The sequence below is a fragment of the Drosophila persimilis genome, unplaced genomic scaffold (genome assembly GCF_003286085.1).
Source record: "Drosophila persimilis strain 14011-0111.01,24,50 unplaced genomic scaffold, DperRS2 tig00000572-arrow-pilon, whole genome shotgun sequence".
NCBI classification, from domain to species: Eukaryota; Metazoa; Arthropoda; class Insecta; order Diptera; family Drosophilidae; genus Drosophila; species Drosophila persimilis.
This window is the reverse complement of record NW_020825321.1, coordinates 1,186,670-1,207,849: the sequence shown is the minus strand read 5'-3', so window position 1 is coordinate 1,207,849 and position 21,180 is coordinate 1,186,670. Positions and strand designations below refer to the sequence as shown.

The 21,180-nt window shown below is 41.4% G+C and overlaps 1 protein-coding gene across 3 annotated transcripts in view; it reads right to left on the bottom strand.

Moving 5' to 3' along the window:
* Window positions 1–14,946: 14,946 nt before the first annotated feature.
* The window catches only part of LOC6603653 (nucleic acid dioxygenase ALKBH1), a 53,959-nt gene continuing 47,725 nt past the window's right edge, over window positions 14,947–21,180 (bottom strand). The window contains exons 2-4 of one of the 3 annotated variants that reach the window (XM_026990261.1): window positions 15,859–16,397; window positions 15,451–15,794; window positions 14,947–15,381 (exon numbers count right to left, since the gene is read on the bottom strand). In XM_026990261.1, coding sequence (XP_026846062.1) covers window positions 15,365–15,381; window positions 15,451–15,794; window positions 15,859–16,397 — 900 coding nt within the window. In that variant the 3' untranslated portion in view covers window positions 14,947–15,364. Of the gene's footprint in view, window positions 15,795–15,858; window positions 16,398–21,180 lie in introns of all 3 variants that reach the window. The other 2 variants (XM_026990262.1, XM_026990260.1) reach the window with 2 other exon arrangements.

Below are 21,180 nucleotides of genomic sequence, written 5' to 3'. Positions count from 1 at the left end.
TAGACGGTTTATGTAACGTATGCAACAGAGTTTCCTACATACACACATATTAGCATATGCTTAGTTTCTTAGTAAGTGTAGTGCTAACTTCCTCGAATATTAGTCTAACAACCATCTTTCCTGCATGTTCGCATTTGGTTCGGCTACGCGCCGTGCGTCATACGGCAGCGCCCCTAGGTCGGTTGGGCGGGAGGAGGGCTGCGTTTTGCCTGGAATCCGCGCGTAACAGCCTTCTGCTGGTGTCACACGGGACACTTGACGGTGCAGTAATTGCATCGCCTCTTGTAAGATGCAGTCATTGCATGTCAACCCTTCAATACTATATACATATTAGAGTGTCCCTTGTATGGGGGAACATTTTTTTCCGAATTCAATCACACATACCCTCTTATTTTTTTCTTTTTGCCTTAAAGTATATGTGTTTAAAATATTATTTGAAAATGTTGTCCTTAACCCATGCCGAATCACACTCAAAGTTTTACATATGTGAAAGGCTTTTGAGAAATTTTACTTAGTCCCCGATTTTTACAATAATACAATTTTAATCAATGTACGCAGTTCTAACATTTTATTGAGAATATTTTCTTTTTAAAGTCTCCTTTTTACAATACGGGTACACTTTTCTATATTCTATGTTCCACATCCACTGTTCGACGGCCGTGAATGTCTTGCATCAATTTCACAGCTCTTTCTGCTGTATCATTTACTGCCTTAAGTAATGAAAGACTATTCTTGCTTTTTAAGTAAGATGGCTTACTGTTCCATGATAAAGGTCACAGGCTCAACTGTCATCAATTTTAAGGCGATCAAATGATGTCCTGCTTTTTATAGATACAAAATCGTCCATATGTTTGTCTAAAATGGAAAGAAAACCAAAAATTGCATATTACACTTAATCGTTCGTTCTCTTTCGTAGTGATCAGACGCGTTTTTGTTTTGCGCTCCGCATTTTTTCCTTTTGTTTTGAATAAACAGCCGGTGTTTTCCTAAATAAACTTTAATTAACTTCCTAACCTGCCAACAATCTGGAAAGCTATTCTATTCCGCAAGAGCATGCCTTTTGATTTGTGTTAAAACATTACTTAACTTTTTATTTTTTGGCGTCGGCTTGTCGTGTTTGTGTTGTTGCAGTGAGTGAGTACGCATTACATTGGATTGTAGTCCGCTCTCGTCTGGTAGATTTTGTTGTGTTATCACTCTCTCCCTATCACCTAAACTTAAATAACTGTTCTTTCTCTCTCGCTCTCGTAACTTTCTGTTCAGTAGCTCTCTCTCCCTCATTAGCTGCTGCTGCAACTGTTCTCCTATCCTCCTATTAGCGTTTGTCTGGCACACTGGTTCTACAGCTATTTGTTTCGAAATATTATTTGATTTTAATTTTGTTCAAATTTTGTATCATGGAGTTTTCTGTTGTATGTGCCAAAAAATCATGCAATAAGCAGATCACCCACGATCAGCCGATTATCCCCTGCTGGCTCTGCGACAGCGTAGTGCACGCAAAATGCGCTGGATTTTCTGGCCTCGTGAGTGATGCTATAGCCAAACGTAATGGCTTGCATTACAGTTGCGAGGCATGCCGTGCGGTGGAGAAAGACATGGTAGCTTTTATGAGGCAGACGCGGAGTGTCTTTAAGGAGCTGACCGTTGGTTTTAAAAACCAATACGATCGGCTCCTAGCCATGGAGGCTCAGTATAGCAGTTTAAAACTGAATGCTGAATGAGTCTCCGAGGCGCAAAAAGGTCACTCCGCGGGATCTGCAAGTGCCAACCGTCACTCAGCCGTGCGCCGCCGAAAAACTGACTCCGACCACTCCAAGTGTGCAGCAGTTGATCTCGTTTGCCACTCCAAGGGCAACGACAGCTGCTGGCGATGCAGATTCGGTAGCCGAATTCATCGCCTCGGAGAATGTGCAGCCAAGTACGTCTGCAGCGTCCGTGTCCGTGGTGTCCGCAAGTTCGCTAGTAAATAGACGTTCCGGACCTCCGGATATTGCCACCACAGGTACTAGGCTCCGCCAAATTTTGGCCAGAGCATTTGGTGGTGAAGGAGTTTAAGGCTAAGAAGAATAGAATAGGCCCCCCATATCCCTTTCAAATCTTTCCAGTGTGCCACCCTCAACCTCAACTTCCTCTTCCTCAACTTCCCGTCTTGCTTCCAGCTTTCCAAAAAACTAACTTCTCTTTTAGTAACCTATCAGAATGTAAGAGGCTTGCGTAGTAAGCTCAGCATTCTTTTCCAGGATAGTGTTGCATTTGCTTCCCACGTTATTGTGTTTACTGAAACCTGGTTAAAGCCGGACATTCTTAGTTCCGAGGTTTTGGCAGGTCGGTACACAACTTTTAGAAAGGACTGTTCGTCTCGACGTGCAGGAGGGGTTCTAATTGCAGTGGACTCTTACTTCACGTCAGAACACTTCACAGTCCAAGTTCAACAGGAACTGGAATTCCTGTGTGTAAAACTGATTCTTCCCGCTTTCGCTATATTCATTACTTGCTCGTATATCCCACCTTCTTCGGATATTTCAATTTATGAGCAGCACTTGTCCGCTTTAACCGCTGTTTCTTCTTCGCTATCTGATAAAGATCGTATGATGGTTCTTGGTGACTTCAACTTGCCAGGAACTGTTTGGTCTTCGGTAAACGAGTCTAGTATCCTAGTGCCCATGTCACGACATGACTTTGTTGACGGCTTGCTTGACCTGTCCCCGTCTCAAGTCAATCATGTGAAAAATTCCTTGGGTCGATTGCTTGATCTATGCTTTGTATCGGATCCGACCATAGTGTTTTTAACCCGAGACCTTCCGCTCACTATACCTGAAGACGCCTACCACCCTACTTTCGAGGTGTCGCTACATATAGGACCAACTATATTGGATCGGTCGAGTAGACTACCTGAACGTGTCCACTGCTTTCGTAAAGCCGAGTAAAGCTTAATAACCTCATTAGGGATTTTGATTGGTCCGCTTTGTACTTGTGCACTGATGTCACAAAAGGCACAAACCTTTTTTAGAATGCTCTTGACACATTTTTTGATTCTTGTGTCCCGCTTTCTTGTCCGATTAGATCTGGAAAACCCCTTTGGTTTACCAAAGAGTTATCCAGTCTAAAAAACTTAAAATCAAGACTTTATAAAAAATTTCAAGAAGTGGGCTCTCCTACTTCTTACTCTCGTTATGTAACAGCTCGGTCAAACTTTTCAGTTCTTAATGCTCAATGCTATAAGAACTACCTATCTCGATGCAGGATACGTTTTCCTCAGGACACTAAACAGTTTTACTGCTTCGTAAACAGTAAGCGAAGAACGTCCGCACACCCATCCTCGCTATCATTTTGTAATACGTCGGCAAATAATGATCAGGCAATTGCCGATCTTTTTGCCCAATTTTTCCAAACCACCTATTCTGAGGAAAGCTACTCTGGTCATCCGTACCCATACGGTTTACCGAGGTCGAACGGCATTTTCAGTCCCTTCAGTCCCCCGATCTGGAAGGAATGTTTATAATTCCTCTCCATAAAAAAGGTAGCAAGTCTGATGCAAAAAATTATAGAGGTATAGCAAAGTTATCCGCTATTCCTAAAATGTTTGAGAAGGTTTTCACTCCGCACTTGCAAGATCTCTGAAAGTCACTTATATATCCAACTCAGCATGGATTTATAAGGCGGCGATCAACCACCACGAACTTGTTAGAGTTTACCTCTTTCATTATTAAAGGCTTTCAAGGTAACTTACAGACGGATGTTATTTACACCGACTTTAGTAAAGAATTCGACTCTGTAAACAATTCCCTTTTAGCGCATAATCTTGACCTTTTATGATTTCCGCCCAACCTCCTGAGATGGATTTCTAGCTATCTTTGTTTCAGGTCTCAAAGAGTCCTCTTCAAAAACTCCTTCTCTTCACCAGTAAAGGTGTCTTCGGAAGTACCACAGGGCAGCCATCTAGGCCTCTTACTCTTTACACTCTTTATTAATGACTTGCCTTCGGTATTAACATACTCTCGAGTACTTATGTATGCGGATGATGTTAAACTCTGTGACCAGTATAAGGGCATTTAATGTTAGTTAATGTTAATGTTATGACGTTTCATCGTTCTTGCCCTTTGTTTGTTCCCTATACCCTATTTGGTGGTTCTCTTGGGCGAATTACCCTGGTGGATGATCTGGGTGTTATGTTAGACCACAAGTTAAAGTTTTCCAAACACATTTCTACCATGGTAAATAAGGCCATGGGCGTGCTTGGGTTTATAAAGAGGTGGTCAAAGGAATTTGACGACCCCTATATAACAAAGACTCTCTATACCTCGCTTGTTCGTCCGATCTTAGAATACGGCTCCTGTGTATGGTGCCCTCAGTACAAAGTACACCAGGACCGTATAGAATCAGTACAGAAAAACTTTTTACTCTTTGCTCTGCGGGGCCTTAACTGGGATGAAGGTGTGAGACTCCCATCTTACTCTAGTAGACTGCTATTAGTAAACCTCCCATCCTTAGTTAACCGTAGAAAAATGCTTGGTGTGATTTTTGTGCACAACTTGATCAGGGGTGACATAGACAGCCCTGATCTGTTGAGCCGCATAAACTTCACGATTGCCATTAGACCTACTAGAAAATTTACACCGTTGTTCCTTCCACTTTGTAGATTGAATTATTCCTCGCATGAACCGTTTAGGGTCTTATGCTCGGATTATTATTCCCTCTACCATATTATATCCCCCACTAATTCCTTTCCTCTTATTAAATTACTAATCTTTACACACTTTTCTAGTAAATAGTAATTGTAGTGGTATTTGTAAGTATATTTTGAATGCATGCTGTACAGTTGCAGAAATATGCTTAATTAATAGTGTTCGGGCGAAGCCCGAGTGTAAATTTTATACCATTGTTTTATTGCCTATCAATTCACTTTCTTTTCTATTTTGGTCATTATACTAAACTAACGTAACGTAAGCGTAGCTTTATCTATGCTCGCTCAGCAACATGCTCTCATTTAATCATCTATTCTTATCTATGCTCGCTCTTGTTATCTTTTCTTTCCTATGCCGTCGCTAAGCCGTCAGCAGCTGCGCCTGCTCTAGCAGTTACCGCTTGATATAGTTGGAGAACAGACCCTTTTGTCCCCAATCTATTACTTTGGCTCGAGATCGGCTCGCTTGCCTCATCCAAGTGTGTCACTCTAATACTATTGTAAAAGGCTCTGGCATCTTCGGCCACCCTCAACACACAAAATACCTATAATAAAATTTATAACGTTTTCGGAAATTAATAATTCGTGAAATTATTGAACAATCATAGTCAGCGAAAAAGCTCGTTGTCTCAACATTTGGTGACCCCGACGTGATCGTCAGTAACAATTTGGAAATAAACAATTATAAACAGTGAAAATTATCCGCTAAACATAACTGTTCGAACGCGAAGCGGTTAGTTCCCATTTCGTCGCGCGCTTGCTTACAAGCACTAATACAGCTACGTGCATTAGCGGCTTCGGGTTCGCTGCACTTGCGCTTGCATACCAAAAAAAATCAAACGGTTGGTTCTTCGATTCTTCTTTGTGCTTTGCTCGCTGCTGCCTGTCGAAAATGGATGAGTCTAATGACGTGCCGGAAAACAGGGTGTCTTTTTACAAACTAAAGGCACTCTCAATATACAACAAAGCCGTTTCACTTCGAGAGACGATATTGAATGATGAAAACAACCCAATCAGTGAAGATGCGCTAAGTGTTCATTTAAAATTCTTGGAAAAAATATCCGACTCATTTAATGTTACTCATTCTAATTTAGAAGAGCTTGATGTAAGCGAAATTGGCAGCGACTTAAGCAACAATTTTGAGGATTTGGCGATGGAAATCGAAGTTCGTATTCGCTCAGCACTCCGCAGGACTACCCAGAACATGCCGCATCACTCAACGATACGACCCGAGCTCAACGTTACTGCCTCCGGAAATGTACGGTCACGATATCATATTCCTGACATTAAACTTCCCACTTTCCGTGGAGGTTATACTGAGTGGGCAGACTTTTACTCGATGTTTAGCACAGTAATAGATCAGGAGCCCTTTCTATCAAAGATTGAGAAGTTCCAGCACCTGCGCTCATGTTTGGATGGACCTGCCCTGGAGGCTGTTCGCTCTTTGGAAGTATCGGAGAGCAATTATGATATTGCATTGGACATTTTAAACAATCGTTTCAATAATAAACGTTTAATCTTTCAGGCACACGTCGCTGAGATTCTGAGGCATGAGAAGGTTGAAGATGGGTCAACTACAAAGCTACGTACTTTATCGGACAAGCTTCATTCTCACATGAGAGCGCTTAGATCGATGGGTACCATGGAGGAAATAGCTGGATGCATCATCGTTCACTCCACATACAAGTATCTCGACTCTGATACCAGGACCAAATGGGAGGAGCTGTCGCCCCCTAACGTCATACCAACATGGGACCATTTTTCGGCTTTTTTGGAGAGGAGATGTCAAGCCATGGAGACCATGGATCAAGCTATGTTGATTCAAATCCATAGCAGTCAGGTTGGAAAACATAAACGAATCACTCATTCAAAACACAGTCTTGTTGCTACAAATACAATCGTATTGGAATGCGTGTTCTGTGATAATAAAGGGCATAACATTTACAGCTGCACTCGCTTTGGAAACCTTTCGCCATCTTTGCGTCTTAGAGAGGCAAGGAAGCTTAGAGTTTGCTTCAACTGTTTGAAGAAGGGACATCGGAATACCTCCTGCAGTTCAGGCTCTTGTCGCACATGCGGTGAAAAGCATCATACCCTTTTACATATCAACAATCCGCTGCCTACGTCAGTTAACACGGAACCTGCAAACGCTACTACGTCTCCTATTCAGACAGACTTATGCCCAGGCCCCAATCTTTCAAGTTCTCTTGTTGCCGCTTCATCACCATGCTCGCCTCCTGCTCAGAATCTTAGCTCAGACGTAGTGCTTCTAGCCACGACAGTCATTATGATAAAGAGTCGAGTTGGTGATCTTCTTCCTTGTCGGGCTCTTCTGGATTCAGGCTCTCAGATTAATTTAATAACCTCTCGCTTTGCTCAGAGGCTTCAGCTGAAACGAGCCAAAGGGTCGGTATCAGTATCGGGTATCGGCGCTGATTCTGCATTTCACACGGAAGGTTCAGTTAATTTGGTCATTCAATCCAGGACTTCCGATTACTTCACGAGTCTCACAGCTCTCGTTGCTCCACGTATTACAGGAAACCAGCCTGCTTCTTCATTTGATGTATCCAAATGGGAAATGCCATCCAATATCAGCCTTGCTGACCCACACTTTAACAAATCTCAGCGCATCGATGTACTTATTGGAGCCAGCTTATTTTACGACATTTTATGCGTTGGACAGATCAAATTGGAGAGGGGACTTCCTATAATACAAAAAACCCGTCTCGGCTGGGTTGTCACAGGTGGAGGTCAGTACTCCCGCAGCTCAGTGCTCCTAGCTGCCTCTAGTTCGACGGAATTGAGTCAAACGCCTACCGTTGGTTTGGATGAGCTAGTGCGAAGGTTCTGGGAAGTGGAAAACTGCCACGGTCCCGCTACAGAAGCAACAAAGGAGGAAATTGCTTGCGAGGAACATTTCAAAAAACATTGCGGTCGGCTTCCAAGTGGCGAATATTGCGTTCAATTGCCTTTAAAGCTGAGTGACAGTCTTCTTGGAGATTCTTATCAACAAGCCTATCGCAGATTTCTCAATCTAGAGCGCAAGTTGGTTCGCAAACCGCTTCTCAAGGCCCAATACGCCGCATTTATAAAGGAATACGTCGATTTGAATCACATGTCCCCTGTCAAAAGTGACGCACTTAAACAATGCAAATTTTTTCTTCCTCATCACTGCGTCTTAAGAGAAGACAAAACCACCACAAAACTCCGATTAGTTTTCGACGGATCCGCTTGTACATCTACAGGATATTCCCTCAACGATATATTGATGTCAGGCCCAACAATTCAGCCAAAGTTAGTTACGACTCTTCTTCGATTTCGTACCTTTCGTATAGCATTGACTGGTGACATTTGTAAAATGTATAGATGCGTCCGTGTCTCGCCCCAAGATAGTTTTCTGCAGTGCATACTGTGGCGTGACTCACCCCTCGAGGAGCTAAGGACATTCAAGCTGGATACCGTGACCTATGGAACGAAACCAGCAGCATTTCTGGCCGTCCGTTCTATGCACCAACTAGCGGCAGACGAGAGTTCGTCATATCCAATTGGCTCTGAAGTTGTGCTGCGGGACTTTTACGTGGATGATTTGCTAACGGGGGGAGATACTACAAATGAGGTGCTGGAAATAATTCGCCAGGTGTCAGGACTATTAGCCAAAGGAAATTTCAAGATCAGAAAATGGTGTTCCAACGATACATATGTACTCGATCAAACACCCCATGAAGATAGGGAAACATTTGTTAAATTTACTGATGGCAGCGATGTAACCAAGACGCTAGGTTTAGCATGGAATCCCACTTCGGATGAGCTATTATTTTCATTCTGTCCCAATCAAGTCCCTTCGAAACCAACTAAGCGAGTTGTATTGTCAACTATTGCACGATTTTATGATCCACTCGGACTTATAGGGCCAGTTATTACTAAAGCAAAAATATTTCTACAGCAGCTGTGGAAAGAAAAGCTTCATTGGGATGAAAGTCTGCCAGTCTCCTTACGCACAACTTGGATCAACTTTATTCAGCAGTTTGACTCTATGCAACAAATTTCTTTCCCGCGCCTATCTTTCCTTCGAAGCAGCAACCTTGAAATGCATGGATTTTGTGATGCCAGCATGAGTGCTTATGGAGCTTGCATCTACGCTGTTTCGCAAGGCGACAATGGAGTCAAGGCAAATCTTCTATCTTCCAGATCTCGTGTAGCGCCACTGAAGACTATCACAATACCCAAGTTGGAATTATGTGGTGCAGCGCTACTCGCTCAGCTTATGCATGAAGTGTCTTTGATGAACTTCAAGTGCTCTTATTATTGCTGGTGTGACTCCACAGTCGTTTTGGCTTGGATCAAAAATCAACCATCCAACTTCAATGTATTTGTCGCTAATAGACTTTCTGTTATTCAGGAACTCACATCTGGAATGTCTTGGCTGCACGTGCCAACTGATCTAAACCCTGCCGATATGCTTTCTCGAGGATCATTACCAGCTGAGCTCATCAATTCTCAACTTTGGAAGTATGGACCTACATACTTGACAGCCAGTAAGGATCAATGGCCAAGTACACCTGCTCTTCCAGAGCCGGTTTTGGAGGCACGAAAAACCATACTAATTACAAACTGCGCGTCAAGATATTTGGTGGAAGAATCAAAGTTTGTAAATTCCTTCCCCAAAATGCAACGAATTTTTGCGTATGTATGCAAATTCATTCATCGACGAAAGTCTGGAATAACTGTGGAGGACTTGCGTTTGGGAACCGAACTGCTTATTCGTCTTACTCAACAATCTCGTCTATCCACTGAAATAAGAGCCCTGGAAACGCGAAAGGACATCAAGGCTTCAAGCTCGATCGCCTCTCTTTCGCCATTTTTAGATGATTGCGGTTTGCTTCGAGTTGGAGGGCGTCTTAAAAACTCTACCTTGGACTTTGAAGCACGGCATCCCATAATATTGCCCAAGAATCATTCCATCACTTCTGCTCTGATACGGCACTTACACGAAAAGCACCTTCACGCTGGACCCCAGTCGCTATTAGCCATCATTCGTCAAACGTACTGGCCAATCGGTGGCCGAAAGACCGTAGCACACGTAATCCAAAAGTGTGTCAGATGCTTTAGAGTGAAGCCTCGAACTCTCGAGCAAATAATGGCAGATCTTCCGGTGGACAGAGTCAGCGAATCTCGTGCATTTTTAGTTACCGGCGTGGACTATTGCGGTCCGTTCCTGTATAAATCAGAAGTTCGAAACCGGCCCCCACTAAAGTGCTACATGAGCATTTTTATATGCTTCTCCACCAAGGCGGTTCACATCGAGCTTGTGAAGGATCTTACAACATCTGCGTTCCTCTCTGCTCTTCGCCGTTTCATTTGCACCCGTGGAAGACCGATTCGTATTTGGTCAGATAATGCCACAAATTTTGTTGGAGCGCGGAACGAACTGGCGGAACTTAAGTCGCTATTCCTAAGCGACAGTCATCAAGAAGCCGTGCATCAAGCTTTTCTCAACGATTGCATCGATTGGCGTTTCATTCCTCCTAGACCGCCACATTTTGGAGGATTGTGGGAGGCGTCAGTCAAGCTTGCTAAGCATCATCTTCGACGTGCCCTCGGATCCTCGCTTCTTGGATTTGATGAGCTGCGCACTCTCGCGTGCAATATCTGTGCAATCATTAATTCAAGGCCATTGTTTCCTCTTTCAGAGAACCCTGCAGATCTCGATGTACTCACGCCCAGCCATTTTCTAGTTGGCGCCCCTATCACAACCTTCTTGGAGCCTGACTTGGTTCATTTAAACGTCGATCGCTTGGACCGTTGGCAGAAGGTCACACAGCTTCAGCAAATCTTTTGGTCTCGCTGGCGCCAATCGTATTTAACCAGTCTTCAAGAAAGAACGAAGTGGCGCACCCGGAATCCTGAGCTTCACGTCAATGATGTCGTTCTTGTTAAGGACGAGAACTTCCCTCCTCTGAAGAGCTCATCCCAGGAGCTGATGGCGTATCTCGAGTCGCCTTGATCAGGATGGCTACAGGTGTTAGCCGAAGAGCACTTGCAAAACTATGTCTATTGCCTCTACGAGATGAGGTGAAAGGCATGGATCCTTCCACGGGGGGAGTATGTTCGGGCGAAGCCCGAGTGTAAATTTTATACCATTGTTTTATTGCCTATCAATTCACTTTCTTTTCTATTTTGGTCATTATACTAAACTAACGTAACGTAAGCGTAGCTTTATCTATGCTCGCTCAGCAACATGCTCTCATTTAATCATCTATTCTTATCTATGCTCGCTCTTGTTATCTTTTCTTTCCTATGCCGTCGCTAAGCCGTCAGCAGCTGCGCCTGCTCTAGCAGTTACCGCTTGATATAGTTGGAGAACAGACCCTTTTGTCCCCAATCTATTACTTTGGCTCGAGATCGGCTCGCTTGCCTCATCCAAGTGTGTCACTCTAATACTATTGTAAAAGGCTCTGGCATCTTCGGCCACCCTCAACACACAAAATACCTATAATAAAATTTATAACGTTTTCGGAAATTAATAATTCGTGAAATTATTGAACAATCATAGTCAGCGAAAAAGCTCGTTGTCTCAACAAATAGTTTATAATACCCGTCGGCATAACACAGTGACACCGTCAAACGTTTTTCTGCTTAACATGTAATATAATACCTCACGACAACATACTAGCCATTGCAGTGAGTTCTGCTGACAATGCACTCTCTCCGCAGAGGGCGAAGACAGCGGTGCAATTGCTGACCATCACAATGTCGCAATTGCCCAGACACTGAAATTAACCATAATACACAAACATATATTTTTACAGACTCATCACTTTTGTACCTTTTGTTACCTATAAATAAGAATCAATTTCATCAATAAAGTCAGTATCAGAAACAGTACCATAGCTGCCTGTCACTCATCTTCCATCGCCATCATCAGAGGCTGTCGCCGTGTCTTCAGACCCACCCAGAGTAGGATACCCACTCCGTAGTCCAACTGGTTCAAGTTCTAGTTGCGACGACCAAACTGTAGACGGTTTATGTAACGTATGCAACAGAGTTTCCTACACTCACACATATTAGCACATGCTTAGTTTCTTAGTAAGTGTAGGGCTAATTTCCACGAATATAAGTCTAACAACCATCTTTCCTGCATGTTCGCATTTCGCTTTGTCGTGTCGTTTAATATTCGCTGCGTTTTGCCTGGGATCCGCGCGTAACAGCCTTCTGCTGGTTTCACCCGGGCCACTTGACGCTGCAGTAACTGCATTGCCTCTTGAAAGATGCAGTCATTGCATGTCAACGTCCAAGAAGAAAAAACAAAAAAAACGAGGGGGAACGTTGTGAGTTGCTGCGGACACCGCAACTCTACAGTTATACCCGATACTTAGTCAGTATGGCTCTCCTCCGGCAAACGCAGCGAATATTAAACGACACGACAAAGAGTGCGTGCGAGAGAGACAGAAAATCAGTCTGAGCGTGACTTCGGGCGCTGCGTAGCCACTGCAAATTGATTTTTTTCTTTTCGGCTATAAAAAAATCCGGAAGGGAGTGGGGCGAAATTCTGAGATATACGTTTTATAGTGAGGTCTAACAGAAGTTCGGATACCAAATTTGGTTACTCTAGCCTTAATAGTCTCTGAGATTTGTGGTTGCCCCAGATTTTCGTCCTTTGCGGGGGCGGAAGGGGGTGTGTCGAAATTTGATACAAAACTGTCAAGGTCCGATATCACAGGAGTGTGGATACCAAATTTGGTTGCTCTAGCTCTTATGGGTTCTGAGATCCTTGAACTCATATTTTGCAATTGGCAAAACCGACCATGAAACCTGTGTGTTAGAGAGAGACAGAGCGAGAAAGAGTAAAATTGTTTTCTTGATTCTGGCTATAATAATTATACGATCTGGTTCTGCACTCTAGAAGATATAGTCATCCTCTACGATTCTGCGTTTTTGGTTTTATCGTATCCTTAAAATTGTGGATGCCACAGATTTTCGTCCTTTGTGGGGGCGGAAGTGGGCGGGGCGAAGTTTTGAAATATTTTTGTAGCAGTGACATATCGCAGAAGTCTGAATCCGAAACATCGTTGCTCTAGCTCTTATAGTCTTTGAGCACTAGGCGCTGAAGGAGACGGACAGACGGACGGACGGACGGACGGACGGACAGACGGACAGACAGACATGGCTCAATCGACTCGGCTATTGATGCTGATCAAGAATATATATACTTTATGGGGTCGGAAACGATTCCTTCTGGACGTTACACACATCCACTTTTACCACAAATCTAATATACCCCAATACTCATTTTGAGTATCGGGTATAAAAAAAATACTTAAAGGTCTTAATATTACTTACCAAAAAGTGCACCGTTAAGAACTTCCATCGATGGTATCCATCGTTTTTCTAAACTGGTTCTATTTTGTTCAGTCAAATTTGTGACCATTCTTTCCGTCGTCATCAAAAAGTTCGAGAATCGATATTTCATCATGTAGATACCATAAATGATGACAAAATTTCTTCAAAGCAGCTTTTGCTATAGCTTTATCGATACTCTCATATTCTCTTAAGGATTTTAAAAAGCATTAACGATACGCTGCTTTCACAGCCGAGGAACTTTCAAGCCATGGTTTCACATAGGTAGATACTATGAAAAAATGATTGCGATTTCTTTTTCACTGAGCTTGAACTGAGAGCTTAAAATGCCATTTTTAAGGTGTAAATGGCCCGTGCCATCCAACGAGCTTGATACATCGCGCCAGGAGGTCTTACTTTCTGTTCTCGTCCAATGTCGCCACCTAAGAATATTATGGAGAGTTCAATTAACTCCCAAAAGTCTCCTCTAGCATAATTTTCTTTCAGTTTCGCTTGAAAATATTCCAACCACTTATTATATTTAAAACAGCTAAAGTTTGCTTCCACAGTTTGTAGACCAGAATGTATTTTTGAAAGGTCCAGATTTTTCCAAGTATTCTTAAGCTTTTTAAAAATGGGAATATCTGGGCTTCTTGCTATTTCCGTCACTTTTACTTCAAATACACTTTTCAGTAAAAGCTCGTGGATGTGATGGCGACAGGCAAAATATAAAATATCTCTATCAAATTTGTGCTCGAACAATAAGCACTTGCTGTTAAACCGACCTGTGTTTGAAGCTGTTGTATCAAAACAAAGAATTTGTACGCAATCTTCATTCCATATGAGAACCGCATTCCAAACAGCTTATGCTTACTCTTTACCTGTCGAATTTTGCAGATGTGGCACTGCAAGGCAGCCACGAGCTTCGGAGTGATTGCTACCACGACTTTTTATGTTTTGAGGCTGAATACGTTTGGTTATCATGGAGCTATGAGAGCTTTCAGCTATATCTTCCAAGCTTGACATTAAATCATCCTACAAAGTTAGATAGTAAAGTTCTAAAAATCATTAAGAAAAATTTTATATAAATTACCTGTGTGTGCAGATTGAAATTCGAAGAAGGCGCACCCAATGAAGAATCATGCTTTTTTGCCGGGTTTCTTCTTTAAAACGCCTTGTTCTTCCTTATTTTCCAATTCTTTATCCACATCACCCAAGCAGCCGGGTCACCCTGCTTTTTTTTTGGCACTGCAGAAACTTTTTATCGTCTTCAGTTTTTGATTATTTCCATTGCTTCGGAATGGGCAATATCAAACAAATCCAAAGTTTTAACAAAATTCTCTCTACGGGATCTATACTTTTCTGATACTTTTTGAGCATCTTTTTGAAGGTCTCTCCAAGCTTGATGTAAGCATAGTAGCTTCTTTACACAGTTAGGCAAAGATTTTGTGGGTATTCTTGCTTTTTCCCAAAAGATAATGCATTCGCGAAGCGCCAGATTAGCACTTTCATTTGTTGTCATTTTTATTTCACGCGTATTGTAAAACAGAACTGCAAGCACTTGGCAATTCGACGGAAGTTTTGCGCCAAATATTCGATGATTTATATTACCACCTAAAAAAATGTGCGGCTTGGAGGTGCGTAACACTTGAGCCATTGTTAAAATTGTTTTATTACTTGTTACGCTTTGCCGCCAAAAACACAAAAGTAACGGAGTCTGCCATATGTTCATGGAACAGTGAACAGAGATGCCACATCGCTTTATAAAAACCCAAGTATTCATTGTGATTTAAATTTAACATTTTTGTTATATATTTTATAGATATTTAAAACATATACTTTTAAATGTTTATATATATTATATTTAGTCAAATAAGGAATACAAATTAAATTTGACGCGAGTAACAAGCAAGCTGCCAGAAACCTAAATGTAAAATGTATACGTGGTTAAAATCACAACGTCTAACACGATTCGGCACGGTTTAATGAAATTTAAAAAAGCCAAAACAATTTTTTTACCTATTTGGATACAAAAGTAAAAAAAAATAGACGGTATGCGTCCTCAAATTTTACTTTTGAAAAATAAGGGACACTCTAATACATATACATATATGTTTTGACCTTTAGCCATAAACACGGCTAGAATCGTGTCGAAATCGTCGAGAATAAAGTAAATTGTTTAATTCTAAACAAATTCTCGTGGGAAATGCCCAGCTAACAACAATTATTATTGACAGATGTTGGTCATGTGCATTTTGTGGTCTGAGATGATTGCTTGTTTGCGTTGCTAAGATATAGTAAGAAGCATATGCAAGCGTTTAAGTTTATTATATTCAATTTATATTACAAGGTAGTATAATTTTGTGACAGGGTACTATCGCCTGGTTTGAGCACTTGTCGTACATTAATATATTACAAGGTAGTATTATTTTGTGACAGGGTACTATCGCCTGGTTTGAGCACTTGTCGTACATTAATATTAATTCGTGAATCATCTAGATAACGAGAAAACGGTTTCCAGAAATTCCAGTCGCCCACTTTCTGATACAAGATATTATCCAATAAGTTTTTTCCGATTATTTCAGTTTCGATGTTTTCAATTGGCAGTTCCGAAGTCCAAGATACCTTTGTTTTGATAATACGTGGCACTGCATGATGGCAAAGACGGGATTTGTCTGACATTATTAAAACGTCACCACTGTGGATGTACAATGCGGTTGGTATTTCATCGTTAGTTTTTCCACCGATGAGAAATATTGCTGTCTGACCAAAGCTGTGTGGTAAATATACAAATTAATTATATGATTTTTAATATATTATCGAGTTTGACACTTTACCTAAAAGAAAACAGTGGAGCAGAATGATTAGGTTCAGAATGATCTGTGTGACCAGATAAACTTGTGCCAATTGGGTAGTAATTGACAATAGCAGCTTCGGGCTTAAAATTATTGAAGCCCAAAATAGATGAAAAAAAAATACACATGCTTTTCAGATCAGTTGGAAATGGTGAACGCATAGACTCGTCGTAAATCTTGGTGTCCCAATTATGATGATAACCAAATGTTGTCCAACGCATCGCAAATTTTAGTCGTTGCATCTCAATGATATTGGCACATTGATGAAGCTCTTTCCACCAGTCAGATCTAGCTGAATCCGGGAACAGTCTTTCATTTAAATTAACCTTGTTTGGTGTTCTCGGATAGTCTCGCAGACAGCGAGCAATCCAATAACGCTGACCTCGTTCTGTAAACGGGTTTCGTATTAACAATAACCCCGGATGATTATCAAGAGTATAAGAACGCCAATCATTTAGCGGTTTTAGCCCAGCAACCATCAGAATATTGTTTTGGATGGAGATATTTGAATGTTGTTCGAACTATTTACATGTATGGAAAGACATCGGAAAATCGTCACATGTAAAAAGAAAGGGAAAAGGTTTGTCATGTAGTAACTATTTACAGTTTTATTTTCTATTTTTAAGAAACATTTTTTACTGATAACACAAGAACAAACGAGGGGGAACGTTGTGAGCTGCTGCGGAGACCGCAATTCTACATTTATACCCGATACATAGTCAGTATGGCTATATTCAGCGACAATGTGTGCGTGCGGGAGAGACATAACGTGTCTGAACATGTCGTCGGGCGCTGCGTAGCCACTGCAAATTAATTTGTTCCTTTTGGCTATAAAAATGATCAGATCCAGATCAGCAATCTCATAGATACGGTCATTCTCTATGATTGTGCGTTTTTAGTTTTCTCGTATCTTCAATATTGTTGCCACAGGTTTTCGCCCTTTGTGGGGGCGGAAGTGGGCGGGCGGGATATAAAATGTCGTTGCTCTAGCTCTAGTCTTTGCGCACTAGGGGCTGATAGGGACGGACAGACAGACAGGTCTCAATCGACTCGGCTATTGATGCTGATCAAGAATATATATACTTTATGGGGTCGGAAACGATTCCTTCTGGACGTTACACACATCCATTTTCACCACAAATCTAATATACCCCAATACTTATTTTGAGTATCGAGTAACTGATTATGAGTAACTGACTTTTTATTATAGATTTGGGGCTTCCAAAGTTTTGCAATGTTTCTGCACTGTTAACATATGGAGTAGTCGATCATGACTACTATAAGAGACAGCAGTACGAAAAAATGATTCAAAATATAGAAGACATACATAAAAAGTATGTAGAGTCAAAAAATAATGAAACATTAACGAAAGGGAAGGCAGAAATTTCACAGTTACAATCAGTGGAGACTGTAACTTTGCAGGAAGACATAGAGCTCAAAATTAGTAGAAAACCTGAAGATGATTTTATAACAAACCATACAGAAGTTTAATCAGGCTAAACTGGGAGAGTATAGAATGAGAAAGGGAAAAATTTAGTTTCTCAGCAAAAAACTGAGCTCAAAAATGACAAACGACAGCTTTGACGACCAGTTCGGCGATTTGGAATTTGATATTCAAAGCTTTTAAGCAACCTGGAAGTTAGGATGCAAACCGTAGCTCAGGAAAACAGCGTGGATATATGGCGATAAAAAAAGAAGATATCGATTTGTCTGATCTTCCAAAATTTTATGTGGGATTTGTAAAGAACCTTATCATACGATGCTCCATATTCCCTACGATAAGAGGGAAAATGTTAGCACTTGATTAACATAAGAACAAGCGTTCTTAGCCACAGCACTTATAAAAGTAAGGGCAAGGAATGGTGGCTGTAAAAACTTTAGAGCTCTAATTGATTGTGGGTCGCAATGTACCATAATTTCAGAGGAAGCTGCGCAAATAATAAACTTAGTACGAAAAAGTGCGAACACCGAGGTAAGTGGAGTGTGACCTTCAGAATCTTGCACTGCAAAGTTCAAAGTTACATTATCGCTAAAAATTCGTGATTATAATAAAGGTCCTCTGAATATTGAAGAAATTATTCTTCCAAAACTGATGAAAAAGTCTGATGGGAAATATTATTTGTCCCATCAAGGAGTCATAAGAGATTCCAGTCTAACCACAAAGCTGAGGGTGGTTTTCGATGCTTCAGCAAAAACCTCACCAAAAACTTCACCACAAACCATAAAAGCTTAAATAATATCATGTGGGTTGGACCAAGAATCCAAAAAGATATTTTCGATATTATGGCGAAATGGCGTAAATGACCATTTCTAATATCTGCGGACATTTAAAAAATGTACCGGCAAATTAATGTTGATAAAGAAGATCAACAATATTTGCATATAATTTGGAGAGATAATCCAAACGAAAAGTTAAAAGAGTACTTATAAACTCACAACGGTTACGTACGGTACAGCTTCAGCGCCCTACTTAGCAACCAGGGTGCTTGTTGCAATAGCAGATAGTTGCAAAAATCAAGCAATTAGGGAAATTATAAAGAATGATTTTTATATGGACGACCTGATGACAGGTGCCGACTCGATACTGGATGCTAAAAAGCATGTAAAGTAATTTAACCGGGAGTTTAATAAGGTTGGGTTTAACTTAAGAAAGTGGATAACAAATATCCCAGAAATTATAGAAGGCGTCACAGATGACCAAGAAAATTAAGTATTAACCATTGAGGAGAATGAATCCGTTACAACAGGACTCCAATGGGAACCGGTTAAAGACGATTTTATGTTTAATTTCCACTATGAACCAATTAGGAAATAATAAGAAGAGAATAGTATAATCTACCTTAGCCAAGATGTATAAGTTAACAAATGTTAACCAAATTGGCCACTGGGCGGAGCGATTTCTGCAAGACTACTGAGTAGGCAAATTCGCTGACCGTGGGAGCGCGGCCGCCGACACCGCCGGATGCCAGCCTGCATCGGATACCAGACACGAGGCGCAATGTCAGCCTTTCTGATGAACTGCGACGGGCCCGGCGGACGATGAGTGAGGGCTCGAGACTGGGAGTTTGGGTACATTAAGTTTACTTTTATATTGATCCACCGAGTGGCAATTACATTTTTCGGTGTTAGCCTTGTGGTTTATAACAACTCATAATTACGAATAAAGTGTTCATCATATTATTCCAAATAACCCGAAAACTTATTATTTACTGGCGCCCAACGCTAACGTATAGTGTAGTGCGGAGACAACGCCCGCTATAGTGTAAATCGGCAAAGTACTGAGTGCGGAGACAACGCCCGCTCAAAAAGTTAAAGAAAATATTTGGCCCACAAATAAAACCGGAAAGAAAAGATGTTAGAACGCAAAATCTGAAATCTGAAATAAAAGAGTGCGGAGCCAACGCCCGCTCAACAAAGTTAAAGACAAAATTCGGTCAACATGTAAAAACAAAGAAACAAGAATTCAAAACGAATAAAATCTGAAACAAAGGAGTGCGGAGACAACGCCCGCTCAAAAAAGTTAAAGAAAGCATTCGGTTAAAGTTAAAAAAAAACAAGGGAAGTTAAAACAAAATATCTAAATTCTAAAAAATATGAGTGCGGAGACAACGCCCGCTCAAAAAGAAGCACAAAAAATTACAAGAAGTGCGTGCCAAAAGTGCACCAAACAACTCGTAGCCCCGAGTATAAATCCAAAATTTGTTACACCAGAGCGGACGGCTTTGGGCAGCGGCGACGACAGACAGGAAGAAGCATACGAGACGGCCAGCTGGAGAACCACTACAATTTAAGAAGATACAATTGGGGAAACACGAAATAGAAAACATGTAAGTGGAAATTTTATAAAAATCGCCCACAAAGTAATCAGTAAGGGAAAAGTAAAATTAAAAAAGAAAACGAAGAAACTGAACTAGCTAATAAAAACTGTTTACATCCAAAATCATTCGGGCGTCTGTAGCATATTGGATATTTCCAAACCTTCACGGAAGGCTGAGCAGGTGATGATTTGTCTCCCGTCCGGGCACGTGCTTGTTCCGGCTTCCGTCTCATCGGCAAGAAATGGGGGGGTTTTTTTTTTATTTCCCAGAACGGACGGGACACAGCTCTACTCCAACAATCATAATACTGACACAGTAACGTTCATTCAAATTTCACGTGCAAGCGAAGTTTCGGCACAAATATGTACAAGAGCAAATACACCTAACTACGCACACGGACACATACACACATACAAGTCGTGCCACGGTGTTGTTGTGACCCCTCATGCCCACCCTACCATGATCACCGCTCCCGGTTCATCCGGTGATCCCATAAAGAAGGCTCTTACAGCCTCCTATCCAACCCCATTACCCTCATTTGCCCAGCATGGTCCCCGCATATTAGAACTCTAGCCCCGATTCATGTTAAATCCTATATTTCATATTGAGCAATAGCACATGCATCGCAACTCGTAAACTAATAAATGCTTAACTCTTAATAATACAATTTAGATTGAAATTTAACTTACAAATTGAAGGAAGGGAAGGGTACATATCTCTAGTTTTTATGTTAGGCAAATAGATAATAATAATAAATAAATATGCAAAAGGGAATGAAAAAAAAACTGTGCGCAGCGATCGTTATGGCAGGTCAGTTATTCAAGTGCATTAGCGAAAGCAACCGCAAGTAGAAAGCATAAAAGAACGTCAGAGCGACCAGCCTCGCATCTTCCCTTTTGTGCCTTGTTCTTAAGAGGGCTGTCTCTTATGCGCGGCGTAAGCGCTTATGGTTGCCAGCAAGACATAAGGGAGAGCGCCCAGCCTCTCTTAAGCGAAGAAGCCCCTGACTACGTGAGATCTTTTTCTTTTTCGGTTATACAATAAATAGTTGCTAATAACAAACAACCTCCAATATTTTATCTTTATGTTTTTGGGATCACTTACGGCCTTCCTTGATTTGTTTTAATAAATGCGTTGAAACAGCGATGAAAGCGCTTCCATGGACTGCGGCAACGTTCCTAAAACGAAAGCTGGAGAAATAATTTTACAACAAAAAAAACTCACGCTCTCCTCTGCCGGTTAACCGTTGTTCACTTTCGCCCTGTCACACATTCCACTTGCTATTTCTTCCGAACAGAATTTAAAACACAACCAAAAGAAATTTACTAAACTAATTACACTAATGACTCTATAACATAAATTAGGAATCAGCGGTTACACTGATGGATATAAAAAAAACGACCGTCGTTGCCCCCGGCTTCACATCTGGGCACTCCTCGGCACTTCGTATGGGGAAACAAAAATAGGTCTAGACCCAGATCTATAT